The following is a 21,923-nucleotide window of genomic DNA, read 5'->3' on the forward strand; positions in this document are numbered from 1 at the left end:
TCTTTAGCCACAACCAATACGAAATTAGGTTGGCCATGCTGCAAGGTCTCTCTCTCTCTCTTTAGCCACAACCAATAAGAAATTAGGTTGGCCATGGTGCAAGGTCTCTCTCCCTCTCCCTCTCTCTCTTTAGCCACAACCAATAAGAAATTAGGTTGGCCATGGTGCAAGGTCTCTCTCTCTCTCGCACACACTCCACTTTACTACTAGCAAAACACAATACTACGCAGCTGCTAGGCAGTAACATCTGCATTGCCACCTACTTGATCCTGGAGCTCTGCAAGGCGCCTTGCTCTTTCTTCTTCCGAGTCCTCAGAGGAGGCTTCACTGCTGCTTTCGCTCAAAATAGGTGCTGCCATCCTTGCAGTGGGCTGCAGCAGAGGCCTATGGGTAGCTGGCTCATCGGGAATTTTGGCAAACTGCATCTCAAAGACATCCTTAATAGAAGAAAGTTAGTCAGCTTTAAAACCTCCTTGTTTTAGCACTTCAGAATTTTAATGCACAGCACTGTTGCATAAAGGCCCTTACTGCATCGTTACTGGGATTTCAGAAATGCAATTTTTCACTGTCAATAACTCGCTCACCTGGAGTTTCCTTGCCATTGCCACCACCTCATGGTCTGGAGAGTTATATCTGTAGCAGTTCATAAACATTAGCCTAATATCAGCAGCAAATTCTTGTGTCTCTTTATACTCATCATTTTCCATTTTATTCTGCAAAGAACAGAAGGACTTAAGATTCAAATTCTACTATACATATCTGACATGTTGTTAATTCATCAGACCAGTCATTTTATTACTATACATTCAATACTTTGGGGATTATAGGCTTGGCTTTTCGTAGACTGAACCTCAAAAATCTGCCTGAAGAAGCGGGTTTCAAGTTTTAAGCGTCATCCAACACAATACTTGGTTCATTAAGCAGACCCTGTTTAGTCAATTAAAGTAGAGATTTAGGTCTAAATCTTAGTTAATATTTTTTAGCCAACCAAGATTTCTTTTTAAAAGACTCCCCAAATTCACTTTTTCACCTGCATCAGCTGTTGAAAAGCTATTATCATGTTCCCGTCACTTCTCATGTACGCTACACAACCTCCGTTCACTGGCCTTTCTTTTTGCCATTTATCTCTTTTCAAACCCAGAAAGCTTCTGCTAAAATTACCTTTTAGAACCCTCAGGCTTTCGCTATACTTCGAGGTACAGTGTTTGCAAGTGACAATGCTCTAAATTAGAGCACTGGTCAGCCACAACTCTGGTCAGGGTGCCAAACCATGCTAGTCCCTATGACATAGAAAGATCAGCACAAACTGCACCATGAGCCAGTCCAGCAAATAGTATCTATAATCCCTTACCCTGTAGGAAATACTCTCTGATGTGTTTCCTGGTTTGGCATTAGAGCCGCTGCTGGAACAACATTTTGAAGCACCCGTGACTGATCAGTTTCCCTTTATATCTCTGTAGCAGCCATGTCAAATGCTCTGCTACATCTCTACTTGTTTTCTTCCCTTCTTCTCAAGCTCATCTTCTACCAGACTACCTGTCTCTCCATCTCCTCTTCATTCTGATCTTCAGTCAATGCAACTGAAGATCAGTCAATGTATAAGAGGGCAATCTTATACATGCCTACTCAGAAGCAAGTCCCATTGTTTTCAATGGATCTTACTCCCAGGTAGGTGGGTATAGCACGGTAGCCTTAGAAGTTCTTTCAGGCCTTTCTTCCACAGTTGGTGTGAAACATATAGACATTCAGTTTTAAATGTACTGTCTTCGATTTTTAACTATGCATTGGTTGCCATGCAGAGACATGGATTTACCATCTTACTTCAACCATCCAGCATTTGTCATCTGTGAACGAATGCAATTTATCTGAAAAGCATTTTTAATCCTCCATTTTTTTCCCATAGAGTTGTACACATTTGGCAACAGCTTTTTCCACATTTTAATATCCTGCCCAAAGAGACTATTCAGTCCTGGCTCCCTTACCAGATGCTTCCATCTTTTCCATAACCAGTAGTGCCACTTCCTTCCCAGTCTGCACCTCTTCCTCACCCTCGCATGAAACTGACAAGTTCTGGGGAAAGCCTGGATGATTTCACCAGCAAGGTTTGGTTTTCCTCCCCTCTCTCTTCCAGGTTGTATGCATGTGCACCAGTGCTAGCCTACACAGCAATACTGAACCTTGATAAAGCATATATGAAATTGACAGGACTTTTCTCGACCTCATCAATTTCACCAGACATCAAGGAGGGTAGGGAGAAGATAGTGAAGGATATGGCTGGATGGGGATGGGGTGGAGGGTGGTCAGATAATGCAGAAAGGAGGTGGGGGCTGATAATATTATCAGACTGTCACCAACCCCATCAAGTTGGGATTACATTAGAAATGATTAGTCAGAGCGCAGTATTCGGCTTGCATCCAGTATAAGCAAGTAGTAAGGTGTCTTCTCCTGCACCGTCTGGAGAGCGTTGCAATGTCCTTTAAAGTGGGGAAACCTGCTTTGCATGCAGAAGGTCCCAGTTTCAATCCCCGGCCTCTCCGGGTAGGGCTGGAAAATCTTCTCCCTGAAGCCCTGGAGAGGAGCTACCAGCCAGTATCAACAATACTGGGCTTAGTTGGACCAACGGTGTAAGGCAGCTTCCTATGTTCCTATTTAGGAACTAAGGTTTTGGCCTTAGGTCATGCTGCTCACTTTGGGTTGTATCCAGCATTAGTCCTACTTAGAGTAACCCCACTGAAATGAATGGGGTGTACGTTGGACTAACGTTGGATACAGCCCTATGCTTGGAAGAGTCCCTTCTCCTTTATTCCTCAACCTCCCTGCTCCTTGTTCAAAAGCCCCCCAGCTCTTGTTGACCCCTTTTGATGCTGCTGTTCCCACTCTAATTTTGTTCCTCCCCCAGTCTTCTAAACAGGTTGAAACTCCTCTGGCAGGGACCATGCCGTTTCTGTGTTCTTCTCAGAGTGCTTCCAGATGCAGGGCTCTCAGTACTACGAATCAAAAGGCATTGTGCAGCTAGTCCACCTTTCCCTCCTTAATGGGATTTTCTATCAAGAAGGAGGAGACCGAAGCGGCTTGGGAAGACGTCGTCTGGACCCCCTGTAAAAGTCCACGAATGAGACATGCAGGGCGATTGCACAGTAAACGGCTCAACTGGAAGCCGTCTCCGTGTCTAGCACACAGTGTGTGTTCAATAGATATTAAGGGCAGTAGCAGCATAAGGGTTCTGTCTCTTGGCAGTTTTCCCTACAAGCCTAGTCAGTGACTAGATTTACCAGAGAGCCACTTTGAAGAAAGGATGGGGAGTGGTGAGCTATTCTCTCCCCCTGACCGCCCCCCCACCTACTCTCCAAGGTGAAGTGGAAATTCCTGTGGTCACAGCCACTAGTTCCTCCATACATTTGCCTCTGGGTTGGCAGCTGATAGGCTAGATGTTACTTCAGTGAAGGGTGGAGGGGACAGAGACCAGAAGAGGTTTGGCCCAAGGTTGCCAGTTGCTGATTCCTGCCCTACTGTATTGTACTTGTAGCCAGTCTTCAGCTATTTGTACCTCTGTCATAGATGCTGCATATATCCTATGTTGTTGTTGTTCAGTCGTTCAGTCGTGTCCGACTCTTCTATGGCAATCCAAAATGTTTATATCTGTACACTATATCTATCTAAACACTGTATCTATGTACACACACACACTGCATAATTTATAGCACTAACAATCAACTGCACTTACCATGCCAAAGCCCACTTACTTTAATTGTTCCAAGATCCATAGGATATTTAATAATGTCATGATAATCTTCAAGTCCCAAGGCTGTAACATCTACTGGTTTATAAAAGGGCCAAGCATATACTGCATGCTGTTTTGAAAACATTTCTAGGAGGATCTCGTTACAATATTTTAGTGGTTCGATTAGCTTTACATTTTTTATGGGTTCTGGTGGTTGCCGGGAGACTGCCAAGCCTCCTTTCGACAATAATTCTTCACGTTCTTCTCTAGAGGAGATCTTCACAATTTTGGGTTCATTGGGTGCTGGAGAGGATTCACTGCTTGCCGTGATGTTTGCAGTAGTAGTATCAGCTTTCCTTTTTATACCCTTTTCAATACAGAAAACAGGTTTTAACAAAGGAGAGAATTGTAACATTTAAAATCTGTTTTACAAGACTTTGGGATAATGCAGCCATAAATCTATGATTGGCTCACATGCGATGGGCATTTTATTCAAACAATTCCTTTCAGATCTCACAGTCAGATCTTTTCTAAGAATATAGGTTGCGCCCTGCGTTTTCACCAAAGAGAGATTTGGCAATCTCAAAAGCTTGCACATTTCTGGCGAGCTTTTGGTTGGCTTGAAAAAAGTATTACATTAATATAGATTTTGATATTTAGGTTGCAATCCTATTGCCATTTACTTGGCAGTAAGCACTACTGAACTCAGCAGGACTTACTTCTGAGTAGGCATGAATAGGATTGCACTGATAATAATCTTTTAGGAAGTTGAGAGGGGTTCGGAGAAAAGATCTAATGATTGTTGGGCTTACCAATCCACAGGTACTTTTGGGGTCCCTTTCAGAAGACCATTTGGACAGGAAATGAGTACTAGTTACTTAGTTGTTGCATGGAAGCCAGATGAGGTGCCCCCTGACCCCTGCCCCAAGAAAACATCAGCAATGAATAGCTGGACAATTTCCCACTCTCATATAGCACCATCACTGCAATTGTTAGTGCAGCATGGAATCTGCATTTTATTTATATTACAATATACAGGTTGCTTTTTGGCCCTCCAAAGCAGCATACAGTCATATTCTATTAAAAAAATAGAATGGTTGGATGAGTACAATGGATATCTATTGACCAGTGACAAGGCCTCCCCTCCCCATTATATACCATTTTTGTGTTATTTAAATATGTGTATTTTGATACTTTTTATTAAAAATAAATGTCCAACAATCTTTAGAGGCCAAGCACTTAAAGCTTGTAGGGATACAATAGGTTATGCTTACCTAGTGACTAAGCGACTAAGGATGCAATCATGTGCATGTTTAGACAGAGAGCTTTTCTACAAGAGGCATTTATTGTGCGCTCATCATTCCCTACTTACAGTTGTTTACAGGTTCTTTACAGAACATTGTGACCCTCCAGTTTCACGTCTGTTTTTAAACAGCACTTTCAGTGAGTTTTTTTTAGAGCAAGGAAAATGCAGTATTATTTGTGAAAGCAAAAGAAAACGCTTTTTCCACTTGTGTAATTGCACTATTCCACTATACCACAGTGCCACCTATGGGTTATGTAGTGTGAAAGCAGGAAAGGATATGCTTTTTGTGTAGTGTTTGGAGCTCAATTCTGCGATGAAACCAAAAGGAGATATAGTGAATTAACAACCTCATGTAGAAAATCTCAATGTATCTTACAAGTATAGAGCGCTAATGTTGTTTTCATTAGTGCAATGACTTCATACTGGGTAAGCACCTATGTCCCATAAGTAAATACAGTGGATTAACAGCCTCGGGTAAAAAAGCTCAGAAAAAAGTCCTACAATTTCCAGTATCCCCCAGCCCTTTTTCTGTCTAAATATCATAGAATCATAGAACAGTAGGGTTGGAAGGGGCCTACAAGACCATCGAGTCCAACCCCCTGCTCATTTGCATAGCCTTGCACCCTAATAGAATTTTAGAAATATATGAAGCTTGGCCAAATGAGATGGAGAGTATCCATACTCCACAGTCTGATTATCCACCCCTCCCCATTCATTGGCAAGCCATTCTGCCTTGGCTGGGCTGCTGTGAAATGTGTTCTTGGGTTGGTGGTTGTTGTTGTTGTTGTTATTATTATTATTATTGAACCAGTTCAGACATCATGACTACTCAGGGTCTTTATAAACCCTGGGTAGTCTCATGAATGGACAGGGACAAGCGTGCTGGCTCCCACCAGTCCGATTGCTCCGTCTGAGATAAACAATCCAGGGACACTCCATCCCTGAGCGGTTTAGCATGATGTCCAAATGCAGAACTCTGGGTTGTTGTGGGAGAGACAGCCCAACATCGTAACCGAAGAACAAACCATGGGTTCAAACTCTGGGTTATCTCTCCCCCAGCAATCCATAATTCAGAGTTTAGACATTATAGTAGACAACCCAGGGATACAGTATCCCTGGATTGTTTAGCTCTGTCCTGCTGCAGAGGGAGCAACTGGGCGGTGAGAATCAGCATGCTCTCCTGCTTCCGCTTCTCTCGCAAAAATCAAGACCTTAAAAAATCCTAGGTTGTTGTGATGTCCCAATTGTGCCATTATCTGGAAAGGACCTTGGTCAATTATACAGGAAACCTCATTTCTCTTTTTATGATGAAGAAAAATGGATTGATTGATTGATTGATTCTTTCCTTTCTGCCAAAAAATGTCACTCGAGGTAACTAACAAAATACAGGTTAAAAACAAAATCTTAATTCAAATGTAACACAAAAATAAATGAAAAGCACAATTAAAAACACAACAGTAAAAGAAACAGCACCCAACCAATTAAAAACCCCTTCAGCAACAGACCAGTTTATATGCCCGGCCTGCCTGAATAGAAACGTCTTTGCCTCCTGGCAGAAGTTGAACAGAAGGGGGCCAACCTAGCCTCCCTCAGCAGGGAGTTCCAGAGCCTGGGAGCGGCCACAGAGAATCCTCACCAAACATGTCTCTTATGGCAGTGAGACTGAGTGAAGGACGTTCCCTGAAGATCTTAATATCCAGGCAGGTTTGTATGGGAGAAGGTGGTCTTTCAGCTAGCCTGGTCCCAAATCCATTCATTTGTTACCAGTAGACTCATGATTTAGGATTCTACAAGTAGGACCTGCGACAAAATGTTGTAGTTCGGAGTGCTGTTGCTCATGATTCATGCACTCCATTCCATTTCCCCTCACCCTGCCAGTTTTCCATCCCCTCCCCCGACTAACTCATTATTTCATGGCCACTGAGCCTCATTAGGTTGTTTTGGGCGTCCCCCTCTTTGGAGGTTTTCCTACAGATATTTTGCATTTTGGAAACTTTGTACATTTTGTAGACCTTGCGCTTTTTGCAAATCCAAGCCTACTGACACCACTTTGTTGTGCATGGATGGTGTCATTTTGGCTTGTGATTAATCAACGATGGTTAATAAAAACGAGCCAACTTCAAACTGTGGTTCAAAGCCGACTTGTTTTCACTTAGCATAGCTAAGATTAACCACAGTTTGTTGGGTTCAGATGACACACTCAACTGTGGTTAACGCAAAACAGAAGTGAAAGCTTCCAGGCTCCTCCTTGTGGCCATGCTGGAAGAAAGGGGAGGGAGAGTGCATGAGCCCAAGGTTGCTGCAGCTTGTCCTCATATTGCTCAACCATAGTTTAACCGGGTTATAGATGAACCAGATTATATTGTGCCCTGTACAGTGGCATGCCAATCATTGCTCAGACAAATGCTCAGCTGCTTAGGAACTGCCCCATTCCAAAACCACTTACTTTGGTTACTGTTTCAGTAGCTGGCATTACATTTGATGACTGAGTCACAGGTGAAGGTTCTGGGGCGTGTTGCTGTGGCTTTCTCATCATCATCTGAAGCTGCTTAACTTTCCTAGGCGGCTTTGGCCGTTGGCTTTGCTTAACTTGTGAGATTCCCGCATCAGATTGCTCAGCAGCTAGGGAAATGAAGTGAAACTGCATCAGTCAAGGGCTCCTAAATAGTGTCCCAAAAATGGATATGCTAGTTCTCTTGTCCTTTTACAATTCTTGCCAGCATGTCTTTTGTCATAGCCTGAAAGACAGAGCTAGTAAATCGTGGCAGCTATACGTAGGTGCAGCATTCTGTCGTCTTCAGTGCAACAAGACCCAGGTTCCAAACCCTCCAATAGGGACAGACGTGGGTACGTGTAACCATCCCTGTGATCACACCACGAATCACTGCTTGAGGGGTCCCTCTGCCCCATTACTGAAAGCTTTTCTCCAGCTACCCTAGAGTGTATTAGTTTACCCTGAAATAGCTTATCTTTCCCTGGCTTCTGAAGCACGGTGCATAAAGTGATTACAACAGTTGTCATTTGTTAAAATGGAGATAATTTAATCTCACAGTGGATCTGGTTGTATCTATTAGCGACTCAAACATGCTCGGCAGCTTTATTATCCAAGGAGTTATGAAGGAATGGAAGGAGTCTATGAGTGAGATTTTACATGAATGTGCTGTACATGTATGAATGTCACATCACAATAAATCTGAGTGGGGAGTGGATGTGACTGCTAGAGTTATGCAGACCAGGCTGAAAGAACTTCAGTCTATGTGTGAGCAAACTAACAGTTTTAAATAGCCACCCTCATCATCTTGTGGCATATGCCCTGGTTCAGAGGTTCTCGCAAACTATATTGTCAGTGCATTGGCAATGACTGATTACTTTGTATATAGTCAAATTTCTCATAAAACCAGGCACTACCTTAGAGCAAGCTTAATACTTTATTCTCGACATGTGTGATACAGAATTCTATTTTTACAAAATACTCAAGATTTGTCTTTTTACTAGTATCAGTATAACAGTACTAAATGCAAGAACATGCATGCATAAATTCAAACACATTCAACATCTAACATCATTTTAAACAAGGCTTCTATGCAGAGTCAAGTACATTTGCCAGTTCTCAATGATAATCAATATCGCGCTTACCAGGGTCTCAATGATAATAAATATTAGGGTTTTCAATGATAATCAATATTGCGCTTAGCAGGTTGATTCTATAGGCAACACATCGGGAGAGGAGCCGATCCTAAAAGGAGAGCTCCCACTGTTGCATGCTCTGAGTCTCCTTTATATACTTTTTGGATGCTGTAAAATACGTTCAAGCTATTTTCACTACTATTTATGTTACTTATCTAAGAATTCCAAAGATAGCATTTCTAACCTTAAAATCTTCATATGTCCAAATAATATTATTGAATTATTAAACTTCTTATCAAGATTAATGAGCATAACAACTTACTTATACAAACATTTTAGCCTTTCTTAACATGTTACAGGTATGTTTGTGACACAAAAATATTTCCTTGATATTATCCTGTCTTGTGAGCTTGTTTTTTTTTAATTACATGTCTCGTCATATTTACGGACTGGAATAAGGTTTCTGGTTACTTATCTGATGGTCCCTCTGGCCTCGTTATGTAACTAATTGTTTTAGGGTTCCCGCTTTAACCCCGCTAAGTGAAAGTCAGAACTATAAATTTAACATTAGTACCTCCTTATTTGGATTCTTTTTTATCAGTAAAGGGTGCTAATGACCAGTCTCTAATAGCCTGGCACTCCTGTCTCTCACCTGGCAAACCTCAGAGATGAGACACCTTTACTACTCGTGGGTCTGAAGGCCAAACTGCGTTGCATTAGCCATTAGGATCTCATTCTTAATTCCAGGATTCTCTTGCTTATAGAATTTTCTAATAGGGCAGCAGGGGTTAGATGATGCAAATATGAAATATTTCCTGATCTTCACGTTCTCCTCCTCAAAAGGGGAAATGGGGACAGTGATTTTTTCCAAGAAAGCGACAAACAAACCCAGATAATATCTTTCATAAAAGCAACAGTTGGAGCACATGGGGTTTAGCATTGAAATAAGGCAGAAACAAGTAGAACCTGCAACAAAAATGTTGCCGGGTGGAGTACTCCTGTTCAGGGTTGCTGCTAGCCATGAACTCATCCAGAAAATTCCATTGCATTCTCCCTCACCCCTGGTTTTCTTCACCCCTCCCTCCCTACCATATCTCATCATTCCATGGACAATGAACATGCTCAGTCCACATTGGGCTTTTTTTGGGGGGTGGGCTAGCCCGTTGGGGTTCTCTTTCTAAAGATCGTTTACTTTTGCAAACCTTGGTGTCTCCCCAAGCCTGTTGATACTGCCTTTTGTATGCGGATGGTGCAATTTTGGCTACATAAGGATCAGCACTTGGAAAATTAGTTCACGGTTTGTATATAGGTCTGTCGATTGTCCTTAAGATAAGGAGCCAGAATGCAATCCAAGGTTTTTGCAATAACCACCATATTACAAGTAGTTATAACTGAACAATTCACAGAGACTTCTTAGATCAGTGACATTGTCTTCAGCATTCTAAGCAATGGATCTACATAGCCATATTTTTCTTATAGCTTCAGTGATCTCTCTGTCACTAGACCATCTAAAAAACTTCCATCACAATCTACCTGGCTGAAAAAGCAATAAAGAAGTCACATGAGAACTACTATAGTTTGTGAGAGAATCCACCTTTAAAGGTACATCTGCATTCATGCTTTTGCCATTGTAATGTATTCTCTGCTTTTTATTTTAATATTCTTATGGGGTATTTTGCCATACAATAAACTTTGCTTTGGCCATCACCATTTCCTAGGGGTAGACTAGAGTTAGATCCAATTTAGGGATTGTGAGAAAGTCTTAAGAAAGGCTGTCAGCTTGAACCAGACTGGGTTTTCACATAGTTAACCTACCTATATCTTAGGTGTATGGCTTGCTACTTCACTCATTTGGTTTTAGAATAATAAAATCAGAGTTGGAAGTGACCTCAGCATCTAGACCAACCCTCTGCTCAATGCAGGCTTACTACAGAGTGAAGCTACAGCATCCCTGATGGCCACCCATAAAGAGCCCTAGAGTTTTGTACTTGGAAAGTGCAATATTCTTTATCTTGCAGCAGTTCCTCAAAAACTATTAAATCCTGACATCAGCAGTCAGCTGTCTACAGTTGCGACACAACACTTTGTTGTAGGCATTTGCAATTGATCAGTCTCCTCTCCAACATGCAATATTTTACTACAGGGCTTCAATGAGTGCTACATTCTCTTCTGAAACTGTCAAGCAGGTATTCTTACCATCTGTTTTTTTCCACTTCCTTTTTCCTTTATTGATCGCCACTATTTTCTCCTCTGCAGGCATGTGTGCAACTTTCTGCAGAAAGACTTTTTCTAGCTCCTGGGCCATGAAAACAATGTCATCACCCGGCTGCAATATAAATACCATAATCAGCTACTGCATTGAGATCATCATGGTCGTAATGCTGCTAGCACACGCTTCCCAACCTGGAGCTCTCAGGTGTTTTGAACTATAACATTTCTACTAAAATCCTGAATCTCTTTGCAATCAGAGGCATTGGTTATAGAGGAACCCCAAAAGGTCATTCAGACCTATTCCAAATCTGGAACAATACAATTGTACCCATGAACGAATGAATATATATATATATATATATATATGCATGCAAATAAATGTGATGCAAGTTGCTGGAAAGGTAGGCGAGTGGGGCAGCTTGAGATAGGATACCAAAGTAGTCTAGTTTTGGCCAGTTGCAGTCACCAAGACAAAATGAACACAGTGACCCAGCTTGCAGGTAGTGGAAGCAAATCATGGGTTAATCCACGATTTGCTGCAGTGCACGACAGATGCATTGTGTAGACATTTGAATATTCAACCCCTGATCGGACCGATTGTGGGGTGCTACGTTATGTCCAAACTCAGACACCAGGTTAATCATGCGTTAAACAACCCACAGTTAACCTACAATTAGTAGTTAGGTTAACTATGGGTTGTTTAGCCCTGTGGTCTAGATCAGTAGTGTTGAACCTCTTTCAGCCCGAGGGCTGAATTCAATTTTGGAGAAGCTCTCCAAAGCAAAAATACCATTATTTTATGTATTTTATACTTTAGCTTACGTATATTTAAGCTAAAATATTTCAGCGCAAAGATCTTACTGCTGGTAACTAAGCCTTAGGTGAGGCATTTCAGCCTTTTAGAATAGGGCGGGGGATGTGACAAAGCTGTGAAACCACCAAATGACTGGTGTTCTAGGGCAAGAGAGCGGCACCAGGGGAAGATGTGCAGCCATCTGTGGAACCTCGGAGGGCTGGATCAGGACCCCAGGCAGATCAGATTTGGCCCATGGGCTTGTCGTTTTACACCCCTGGTCTAGATGAATAGGTACATAGGTGCAACAATACAAACTCACTATTGCTAAAAAATATAAATAAAATAGTACAATAGTGAGGGAGGTGATGTAGAGCAATAGCCAGGAAGTGGAGCATCTGGAGATCTTATATAGCTCTTTGACGAGGTTCAAGTATTTGAGTAAAAGACACACAAGTTGAATAATACCTGCTTTCTCCATCCCATCATGACCACAGATATTCTGCTGGTGTTAAAGAATCTGAAATAGCCCCAGAAGACCAGTGTAGAGAAATTGGAACCACTGCGGATTTGACTATTCATTATACATACCTTGTTATACAAATAGCAATTTGCAAACATCGTTTTAAAGTTTTCAATACATTCCACAGCGCATGTGTAATAGTTATGTTCCAGACGTTTCTGAATTGTGGTCAAGTCCATTGGTTTGTTAATAATATTATAATAATCCTTTAAAAAGGGTGGCGGGGAGAGAAGAAGAGAATCCAACCATAAGAATACAGTGGATTTAAAAGGTAAAATCCAATATAAGCCCTACTTACCCGTTGAAATGAATGGGATTTAAGTTAGTCAGTGGGTCTACTTTAAGTAAGATTTTACCCAAAGAGGGCTCAGTCTGCTAGCCTAGGACATAAACGACCTTGCATTTTGGGGTTGTAGGGGAGTGAAGATTGAGTTTTCATATTAAAAACAGCATTGCACTGAATGAAATCCAGAAAACAATAAAGAAGCCAAAGGCCTGACTGAAGGCTGGTTAATTTATGGTAGCAGGTGTGTGCTGGAGAAAATGGCTGATAGAAAAGCAGCTTATCCAAGATCTAATGAGATCATGGCTGAGGTGATATTTGAACCCAGGAATCTCCTGATATATTGTTAACCTCCATGCTAACAAGCTCTGAAGGACAGAGTAAAGGAGACCTCCTGGAGAATTACGTTTTCTCGACCTTCTAAACAAAGGCTGTATTCAGCCTTTGCTATAATAAATCATGGTCTGTTGTAACAGAAATGAGCTTAAGCCTCCCACAGAGCTTTTGTGCTCTCCTCCCCCAATGCAGCTGTGGAGGAGGAATTCATTTGAACCCTAAACTGTGGATAGTCTCAATTATGTTTTGTTGAAACAAACCAGATTCATGGCTTGTTTTAAGCAAATCATAATTAAGATCAACCATAGTTTGTTGGGTTCAGATGTCATGGCAAGGCGCAGTTAATCTAAAATGGAAGCAAAAGCTTTTAAACTCCTACCCACTGTTGCACCAGAGGAAGGAAGGGAGTGTGTGAGCTCAGTGGGAGACTAGGCACATCCCCATCTCCCCATCGTGACCAGCCATGGTATTTTTTGAATAGCATTTGGAATTTATATACAAGTGTCACTTCTCAAACTGTAACCACTGTAATTGTGGTTAACTCTTGCAAATCATGCTTCATAATGCACTTGTGGCAAAGTGAGTACAGGAACACTGTAGCTGTGATTCACTCCTCTTCAGGTCAACCCAGTTAAGGGTTGTTTACAGCGGCACCCTGAATTTTAGTTTCTGTGTATGTTTTTCTACAGTTATATTTTTATCCAAGCTACCAATTCAGAATGTGGCCCAGGAGACAGAGAGGTGTGTGGAACAAGCAACCTCCTTTCAGGGGTACTTGGCCCTCACATAGCCCTCATAAAGACACACACATAAAAGTTGGCCATAGCTGACAAGCCAAGGTCAATGGCACAAAGTTCTTGTATGTATACGAAATACATTTTAAGTGTCCACCTTAGAAATGTGAAGAGGCAGAACTGGCCCAAGGGTAGCTCCTATTTTTACAATGACCTCTAATATTAACCTCAAATGACAGTTTCCCTTCAGATCAAACACCAGAAATGCAAGGTGACAGTCACTTTGAAAGCACTTTTGGACAAACTGACCATTTGAGTTTGTCAAGAAAACGGAAACATGTCTGAGGGGTTTAGCCTTTGCTGAAAAGACCAAAGGTCCAGAATTATTTTTTAGGAGAAAAGCCCACAGACTAAGCATGCATATTACAGTTTTAGCTAAGGAACTGACAGGAGAGAAAGGCTTGACTATTGATAAGCACTAATACCAATTATGATTCCATAGCAATCTTTCAAGCAAATTGGTAGCTCAATCAACTAAGATATCAATGAATTAATTAATTAAAAAGAACCAATTTTTAATTAGGGGGCAAATTTTAAATTGGTATGGCTGAAAGTTAAAAGATACCCTGTTTTATTTTATGTTATGTTGTTTCTGGGGAATTACTACACTAGGAAATGAGACAGAGTAGAAGTGGTCTTTGCTTCTAACAAGTAGCACCTTTTGCTTGTTCAGTTTTACATTATTTTAGACTTCATTCAGTATCTTAATAAAAGAAAAAAAATGAGGTTTTGATCATATATATGGATTTTTAATTTGATTAGCTAGAAGGCAGATGGTGGAAGAGTGAATAATTGTGAATTGATCGATAGCACCAATGACCAGGTTTAATGGAATCACTTTAACTATTGCTATGACTACAATAATGCAATTTATGGAGTAATGAGGGAGAGGGCTTATTCTCCCTTATGAATAAGTTATTGAAGAGACAATTCATTTTTATTTAGTACAGTTACTTCAAAAAGAATGGTTAAGATATGGGTGAATACCACATATCTGTAGTGCTACTGTTGCTTCTTCACATCTTCTATAACTTGTGTTGGCAGCCATTGGACAATTTGATGTTTTCATACACTGACTTTTTCTACAGACATGTGATTCTCCTTTAACATGGCAGTTTTCAGCCAATTTGTATCGATCACATTAACAGCAGTATCTTATATATGCTGCAGCACCTTTTATCATATGTAGCTCCACATTTTTTATTTTAATGTGATATATGTGTTTTAATATTTGGTGCTTTAAGGCATTATTTTTTCTATTATTGCAGATTAAATGTTGCAGTATATACAGAAGCGTGTTTGTATCTGTTTATACAACAGTTGTATGCCTGAGAGCATCTTACTGTCAACAGTTGTTCCAAATGTTGGCCTTATTTTTATAATTACCATTAAAATGATAACTACATAGACTACCTATGTAGACCCAGAAGACCATTATGATCTTCAGGGGACGCCTTGTCTGTGCCACATCCTGTAGAGTCCAATCTGGCAGTAACAAAACAATAGGCCTTCTCTGTGGTGGCACCCTCCCTCTGGAATGACATCCCCTTTGCGAGACATCAGGCACCGATGATCATCTACTTTTGATTGTCATTTAAAAAGTTACTTGTTTACCCGGGGTTTTCCCAACCACTAACTTGTCTAAATTTTGTTGAGTTTTTATAGTGATGAATTGTTTTATAATTTGTTGTAAACCAGTTCGGGATTTATAAAATGGGAAGTGGTATATAAATATTGCTAAATAAATTAATAAATATATTAACAAGTAATGCTCTCATGTTCATAAAGAGTATGATAATTTGCTATAGATGAGGCCAATATGCTTGTTGTATCACCAGATTTTCTTAGCTAAAGCTGAACTTAACATTAAGACATGCATATTTTCTTAACTATTGTTAAAGTTTTCTGTACAAGAAAAATAAAATAGACTCTTACTGGAAGTTTTAGACCTGCAGCATCTACAGGCTGATGAAATGGCCAGGAAAAATTATGTCTCCACATTGCTTTCATGACCACCCTTTGCAAATATTGAAGCTGATTTGTTAACCGCCCAGTTCCTTGGGTATTGATGTGTTTTGGAGGGGAAGGATTGACAATTGTCATATGCTGTTGACTTGGGGTGGTCATCTTTCTCCCTAATGTGTTTCTGTTGCCTGGTCAATGTCTTTGTCAGAGCATCTGTAAAGAAAAAGAGTTGCAAAAGGTCTATTGATTCTTGCTTAGCCTTTACTCCAGACAGATGTTTATTTTTTAAGAAAGTGAAAAGTAGTTAGAACAAGGTATCACTTACCATGGTACACAACACATGTTTCTCATTTGACCCATGGTTATCTCTGGCCAAACAAGGTTTAAAAAAAAAAAACAATGCGAAAAAATGTTTATCAGAGGCAAAACTAAGATACAGCAAACGCTCTTACAGTCAACTGTAAGAAAAACAAATACTGGGCTTCATGGCACGGAGCTTTCATCCTGCGATTGAGATTGCTCCTTCACGGAAGTTTGCGAGCTCTTTACATGACGCCGTGACCCTCCTGCACTAAATGTCCTTTGTTCCGTTTTTAAACAGATCACAGATAATGAGCTATCAAATTGCCCCGTTGTGTTCCACTTCAGTTTCCTCCGTGAAAAGACTTAAAGCGGCAAGAAGAGAAGCGAGATCAATGAAAGATCATGGAAGACTCAGATATGGGGAGAAGGGGGGTGGGGAAAGGAAGGGCATGTAAAGGGAGTCAGTGGTGATCCTGCATTTAAAACGGAAGCAGAAAGCCCCATTTTAAATGCAGGATTTTAGGCAGCCAGAAACACACATTGAAGAACATCCACATTACCATACTGAATGCAAACACAAAAGCATGCTTAAAGTGATGCTCATGAGTAGTTAATCCCTGTAAAATGAGACATTATAGGATATCCCAGAACATCAGCATGTGAGGGTTGCAACAGCAGCTACGGGAAGTTTTACCTACTGGACAGAAAGCTCTTTGTACTGCACATAACTTATATTTATTTACAAGCCTCTCGTGTTATATCCTGGGTTATTTCTAAGGATGAGATATAGACAATTTATGCACACACCCTTAATCATTCAGAGTAGCAGATTTCTCACTATTCTTCTAGGTCTTTCAACCGTCTTCCCAACTGCCATAGAATCTTCTACTTCAGCTGGCTTATCAAGCCCATTCAAGAGGTCCATGAATCTATTCTTCCCAGAGACATCTCTCTGCCACCCCTCACATATTCATCACACCACTAGCATCACAAGAGATACTGTCCCTTTGACATCCCTTAAAAAAAAGTTGCCCTTTGTTTGCACACTTGAAAAAAGATATGGTGAAAAGCTCCAGAAGGATCTCTCCAAACTGGGGGAATGGGCATTACAATGGCAAATGCGTTTCAGTAAAAGAGGTGCAAAGTGATGCACATTGGGGCAAAAAATTCCTAACTTCACAGGCCTGGTTTGCATGTCATGACTACCGATGGGTTGTTTACACAACGGGTAGTTGTAACCACGGGCTCCTGTCCACTCATTTGCTTCAGCTTTGCTAAACAGCCCAGGAATGCCCCATCCTTGGGTTGTTTCTGTGACGTGCGAACCTGGAAATCTGGGTTTTTGAAGAAGAAACAACCCAGAGTTTTAATCCAGGGTTTGTTTTTGGATTAAAACTCTGGGTTGTTTCTCCCTCAACAACCCAGACTTCCGGGTTTGCACGTCATGTTCCTGGGTCGTTTAGCAAAGCAGAAGTGGATGAGTGGGTAGGAGATGGCATGTTCACTCGCTCCTACGCTCTCTCAAACAACTAACAGTTAAACCATGGGTTTTTTTGATTGTCTGAACCAGGTCATACACTGATAGGGTCTGAGCTGGCAGTGACTGACCATGAAAAGGATCTTTAGGTCACAGTGGATAGTTCAATGAAAATGTTGGCCCAGTGTGTGGCTGCTGAAAAAAAGAGGCAAATTTCATGTTGGGGATCATTAGGAAAGGAATTGAAAATAAAATTGCCAATATGATATTGCATATATCCACATCCATGGTTCAGACACACTTGGAATACTGATCACTGGACTTCGAAAACAATATTGTAGAATGTTAAAAGGTGCAGAAAAGGGGAACCAAAATGTTTAAGAGACTGGAGCAATTCCCCTATGAGGAAAGGTTACAACGTTTGGGGCTTTTTAGCTTAAAAAGGGTGAAGGGACTTGATAGAGAAGTATAAAATTATGCATGGTATGGAGAAAGTGGATAGATAACAGTTTTTCTCCCTCTCCCATAATACTGGAACCCAGGTCATTCAGTGAAGCTGAATGGTAAGATATTCAGGACAGATAAAAGGAAGTACTTCACACAGTACAAATCTGGAACACTCAACAGTGGCCACAAGACTGGAAAAGGTCAGTTTACATTCCAATTCCAAAGAAGGGCAACGCCAAAGTGTGTTCAAACTACCGTACAATTGTGCTCATTTCACATGCCAGCAAGGTGATGCTCAAAATCCTACAAGCTAGGCTTCAGCAGTATGCGAACCGAGAACTACCGGAAGTACAAGCTGGGTTCCGAAGACGCAGAGGAACTAAAGATCAAATCACCAACGTTCGCTGGATCATGGAGAGAGCAAGAGAATTCCAGAAAAATGTCTATTTCTGCTTCATTGACTACGCTAAAGCCTTTGATTGTGTGGATCACAACAGACTGTGGCAAATTCTTAAAGTGATGGGAGTACCAGACCACCTTACCTGTCTCCTGAGAAACCTGTACGAGGGTGAAGAAGCAACAGTAAGAACCAGACATGGAACAACCAATTGGTTCAAAATTGGGAAAGGAGTACGACAAGGCTGCATATTGTCACCCTGCTTATTTAACTTATATGCAGAGTACATCATGAGAAACGCCGGGCCGGGTTGGATGAATCACAGGTCGGAATTAAGATTGCCGGGAGAATTATCAACAACCTCCGATATGCAGATGATACCACCCTAATGGCAGAAAGCGAAGAGGATCTAAACAGCCTCTTGTTGAGGGTGAAAGTGGAGAGTGCAAAAGCTGGTTTGAAACTCAACATTAAAAAAACTAAAATCATGGCATCTGGCCCCATCACTTCCTGGCATATAGAAGGGGAAGAAATGGAAGCAGTGGTGACAGATTTTACTTTCTTGGGCTCCAAGATCACCGCAGATGGTGACTGTAGCCATGAAATTAAAAGACGCTTGCTCCTTGGGAGGAAAGCTATGGCAAACCTAGATAGCATAGTAAGAAGCAGAGACATCACCTTGCCGACAAAGGTCCGTCTAATCAAAGCTATGGTTTTCCCAGTAGTAATGTATGGCTATGAGAGCTGGACTATAAGGAAGGCTGAGCGCCGAAGAATTGATGCTTTCGAACTGTGGTGCTGGAGAAGACTGTTATGAGTCCCCTGGACTGCAAGGAGGTCCAATCAGTCCATCCTAAAGGAAATCAACCCTGAGTGCTCATTGGAAGGACAGATACTGAACCTGAAGCTGAAATATTTTGGCCACCTAATGCGAAGAGAAAACTCTCTGGAAAAGACGCTGATGCTGGGAACGACTGAAGGCAAAAGGAGAAGGGGACGGCAGAGGATGAGATGGCTAGATAGCATCATGGATGCAATGAATATGAACTTGAGCACGCTCCGGGAGAGAGCGCAGGACAGGAAGGCCTGGCGTGCTATGGTCCATGGGGTCACGAAGAGTCGGACACGACTGAACGACTGAACAACAACAAAAGGCAACCTGGTGCCCTCCAGATGTTTTGAACTACAGCTCCTACAATCCCTGGCCATTGGCCATGCTGGCTGGGGCTTATGGGGGTTATAGTCCAAAAACATCTGGAGGGCACCAGGTTGGATACTCCTGCTATAAATGTGTAAGCTATGTTCAGTCTTAGCTCTCCATCTAGTAGCATAACACCTAAGGCACAGCAGATTCAATCAGACATAGTTTAATGACAACTAGCAGAGACATTTCACATTCTCCACAGCACCATAGTTAAAGTGGTGTTTGCTGCAGTAAACCCATGTGCGAAGGGGAAATGTGCATCTACAAACACACCTTGGATACAGACTAGGAAGTTCAAAGAGGGCTCCACAGCACATGCCCACTCTTTGGGGATATACCTCTTTCCCTTAGGCCATGGGTGTTGAACTTCTTTCAGCCTGAGGGCCAAATTCCATTTTGGAGAAGCTCCCAGAAGCCAAACTCCAGTGGTGGGCGAGGTCAAAAGCAAAAGGGGTGGGGCCCAAAACACCAACATATTGTAGCTTAAAGCTTTTCCTGCCAGTAACTAAGCCTTAGGAGGGGAAAAACTACACAAAAGCCAGGAAACCACAAAGCAATTGGTGGTTGGGGGAATGCGAGTGTGGCCATCTGGGGAACCCTGGAGGGCTGGATTGGGACCCCAGCAGGGCAGACTTGGGCATTTGTCCTGCGGTTTTGCACCCTAACTTTAGGCTTAGTGCAACAGTGGCCCATGATGTTGAAGAAAGCATGACGCTCCCAAAGTTCCTTGCATTAATGAGTATAAGGTTTGTTCAACATCCCAATTAAAAGCAACTTCAACTCTTGACAAAACTGACTTTTTTTCAGCTAATTAACAGCACACGTCATTTGGATATGGATTCAAAGCCTACCTTGAGCCAATCACTCAGTACGTACAGCAGAGAAACAAAGTACCTTTAGGGGGAAAAACTGAACTTGTAATTAAGAGAGGATTCAGAGGTTCTAAGAAACTTAACAGAATTTAATTCAAAACAACTGTTTAATTAAGGTACTAAAACACATGGGGAAATATGGGTTAAACACTGCTATTGCAATAAGGAATCACAACCAACTTAATGCAATATCTAAAGGCAATGGCTGAGGCCTGCATATTGTTTGGTTAGGACTGAACAATATTTGTTGTTCAAGTTAAAACTACAGGTACCATTGAATCTTAAAACATCACTTCCCAAAGTGTTTTAGGCTGCAATCCTATGCATATTTAGCCAGAAAAAGGTCCTACAGCTCTCAGCATTCCCCAGCCAGCCATGCTGGCTGAGGAATGTTGAGTTATACAACTTTTTTCTGTCCAAACATGCATAGGATTGTGCCTTTAATGCAGTAACATGCCTTATTTCCAAACAGATCATGCTTGGGAGTATTTCGTCAGTTATGCACAGCTGAACAATTGTACATTTCTCCTGGCTATGAAGTCAGCTGCTGCTTTTCCTTAGTACATGTGCTGCTTAGCCCTTGACTTGCAAGTTGGCTCAACTGTCTTAACTGGCTGAAACAGACTTTGTCCTGCTTGTCCTGCTGTCCTGAAAAGTTTTGTCCTGCTTTTAAAAGGCTTGGAAGTAAGATGGTGTAGGTTTCCTGTCGTTCAAAAAAGCATAAGCTAGGTAGATTTTGGAGCTCACTGTTGTAGTGTATTTATTTAAAATATTCATATACAGCCTTTCATTATCAGATCACAGGGCGGTGTACAAAATGCATTAAAACAATACAATAAAAACAACAAAGAAAATCTACTAAACTGGGTATTAACATCAGTAAATGTCTGGGAATACAGATAAGTTTTTAGTAGGCGGCTAAACACTGTCAAGAATGGTGTTTATCACACTACAGGAGGAAAAGAATTTCAAAGGCAGGGAGCCACAACAGAAAAGACCTCCTCCCGTGTTGCCGTCAGACAGGGCTGGAGTCAAGGGTGGGCATGGCTAGGTGCCTGCCAACGACCCACGGCCACACCCCAGCAGGAGCCCACTGACAAGAGCCTCCTGAACATGCGCCTCCTCTTCACCATTGCAACTGGCTTCTTCACCTGCCTCTCTCTTATCAACAAACTTGCAGAATAATCCTAGGCATATCTCCTCATAATTAGAGTTCAATGCAGCTTATTCTTGCGTGTGCAGTCCTGTAGTTTCCTCAACTCTCTCTCTCTTGTTTTTCGCAAGCAAAACTGCCGAAGGATCTGATTATTTCCAATATCATTCCATTATTGAAAGATACTTTCCTTTCATTAAGAACTCACTGTTGCTGCCCGCAGTAGCAGCAACCAAGACTTGCATTTTTGGGGGCTACATTTCATCATACACAATTTCTGATTCACAAGGTAAGTAAACGTCACACAAACATACTAGTCTTTTATCAAACAGGTCCCCTCACTCATAGAGGGGGGAAATATCAAGCTTACTTTGTACTGTCTAAAGTTCATAATAATACTAGGTTTCTGTTTAGGCACAACAGTCTAACATTTAAATGAAATAGGTTTTCACCATCTTTCATAGGTTTTTCAGCAACCGGTTGGCTCCCTCCTAAAGAGAATGGGAGGAAA

The 21,923-nt window shown here is 41.5% G+C and overlaps 1 protein-coding gene across 1 annotated transcript in view; it reads right to left on the reverse strand.

Annotated features, from left to right (window-relative positions):
* BRDT (bromodomain testis associated) overlaps nt 1–21,657 on the reverse strand; it is a 48,705-nt gene extending 27,048 nt beyond the window's left edge. The window contains exons 1-8 of the mRNA XM_084851631.1: nt 21,621–21,657; nt 15,530–15,747; nt 12,250–12,387; nt 10,851–10,980; nt 7,474–7,649; nt 3,744–4,088; nt 585–713; nt 264–437 (exon numbers count right to left, since the gene is read on the reverse strand). Of these exons, the coding sequence (XP_084707757.1) occupies nt 264–437; nt 585–713; nt 3,744–4,088; nt 7,474–7,649; nt 10,851–10,980; nt 12,250–12,387; nt 15,530–15,747; nt 21,621–21,657 (1,347 nt within the window). The remainder of the gene's footprint in view (nt 1–263; nt 438–584; nt 714–3,743; nt 4,089–7,473; nt 7,650–10,850; nt 10,981–12,249; nt 12,388–15,529; nt 15,748–21,620) is intronic.
* Nucleotides 21,658–21,923: the final 266 nt, after the last annotated feature.

Source organism: Heloderma suspectum, chromosome 4 (assembly GCF_057233095.1).
Source record: "Heloderma suspectum isolate Gila_16-S chromosome 4, 16-S_ref, whole genome shotgun sequence".
Taxonomy (NCBI): Eukaryota; Metazoa; Chordata; class Lepidosauria; order Squamata; family Helodermatidae; genus Heloderma; species Heloderma suspectum.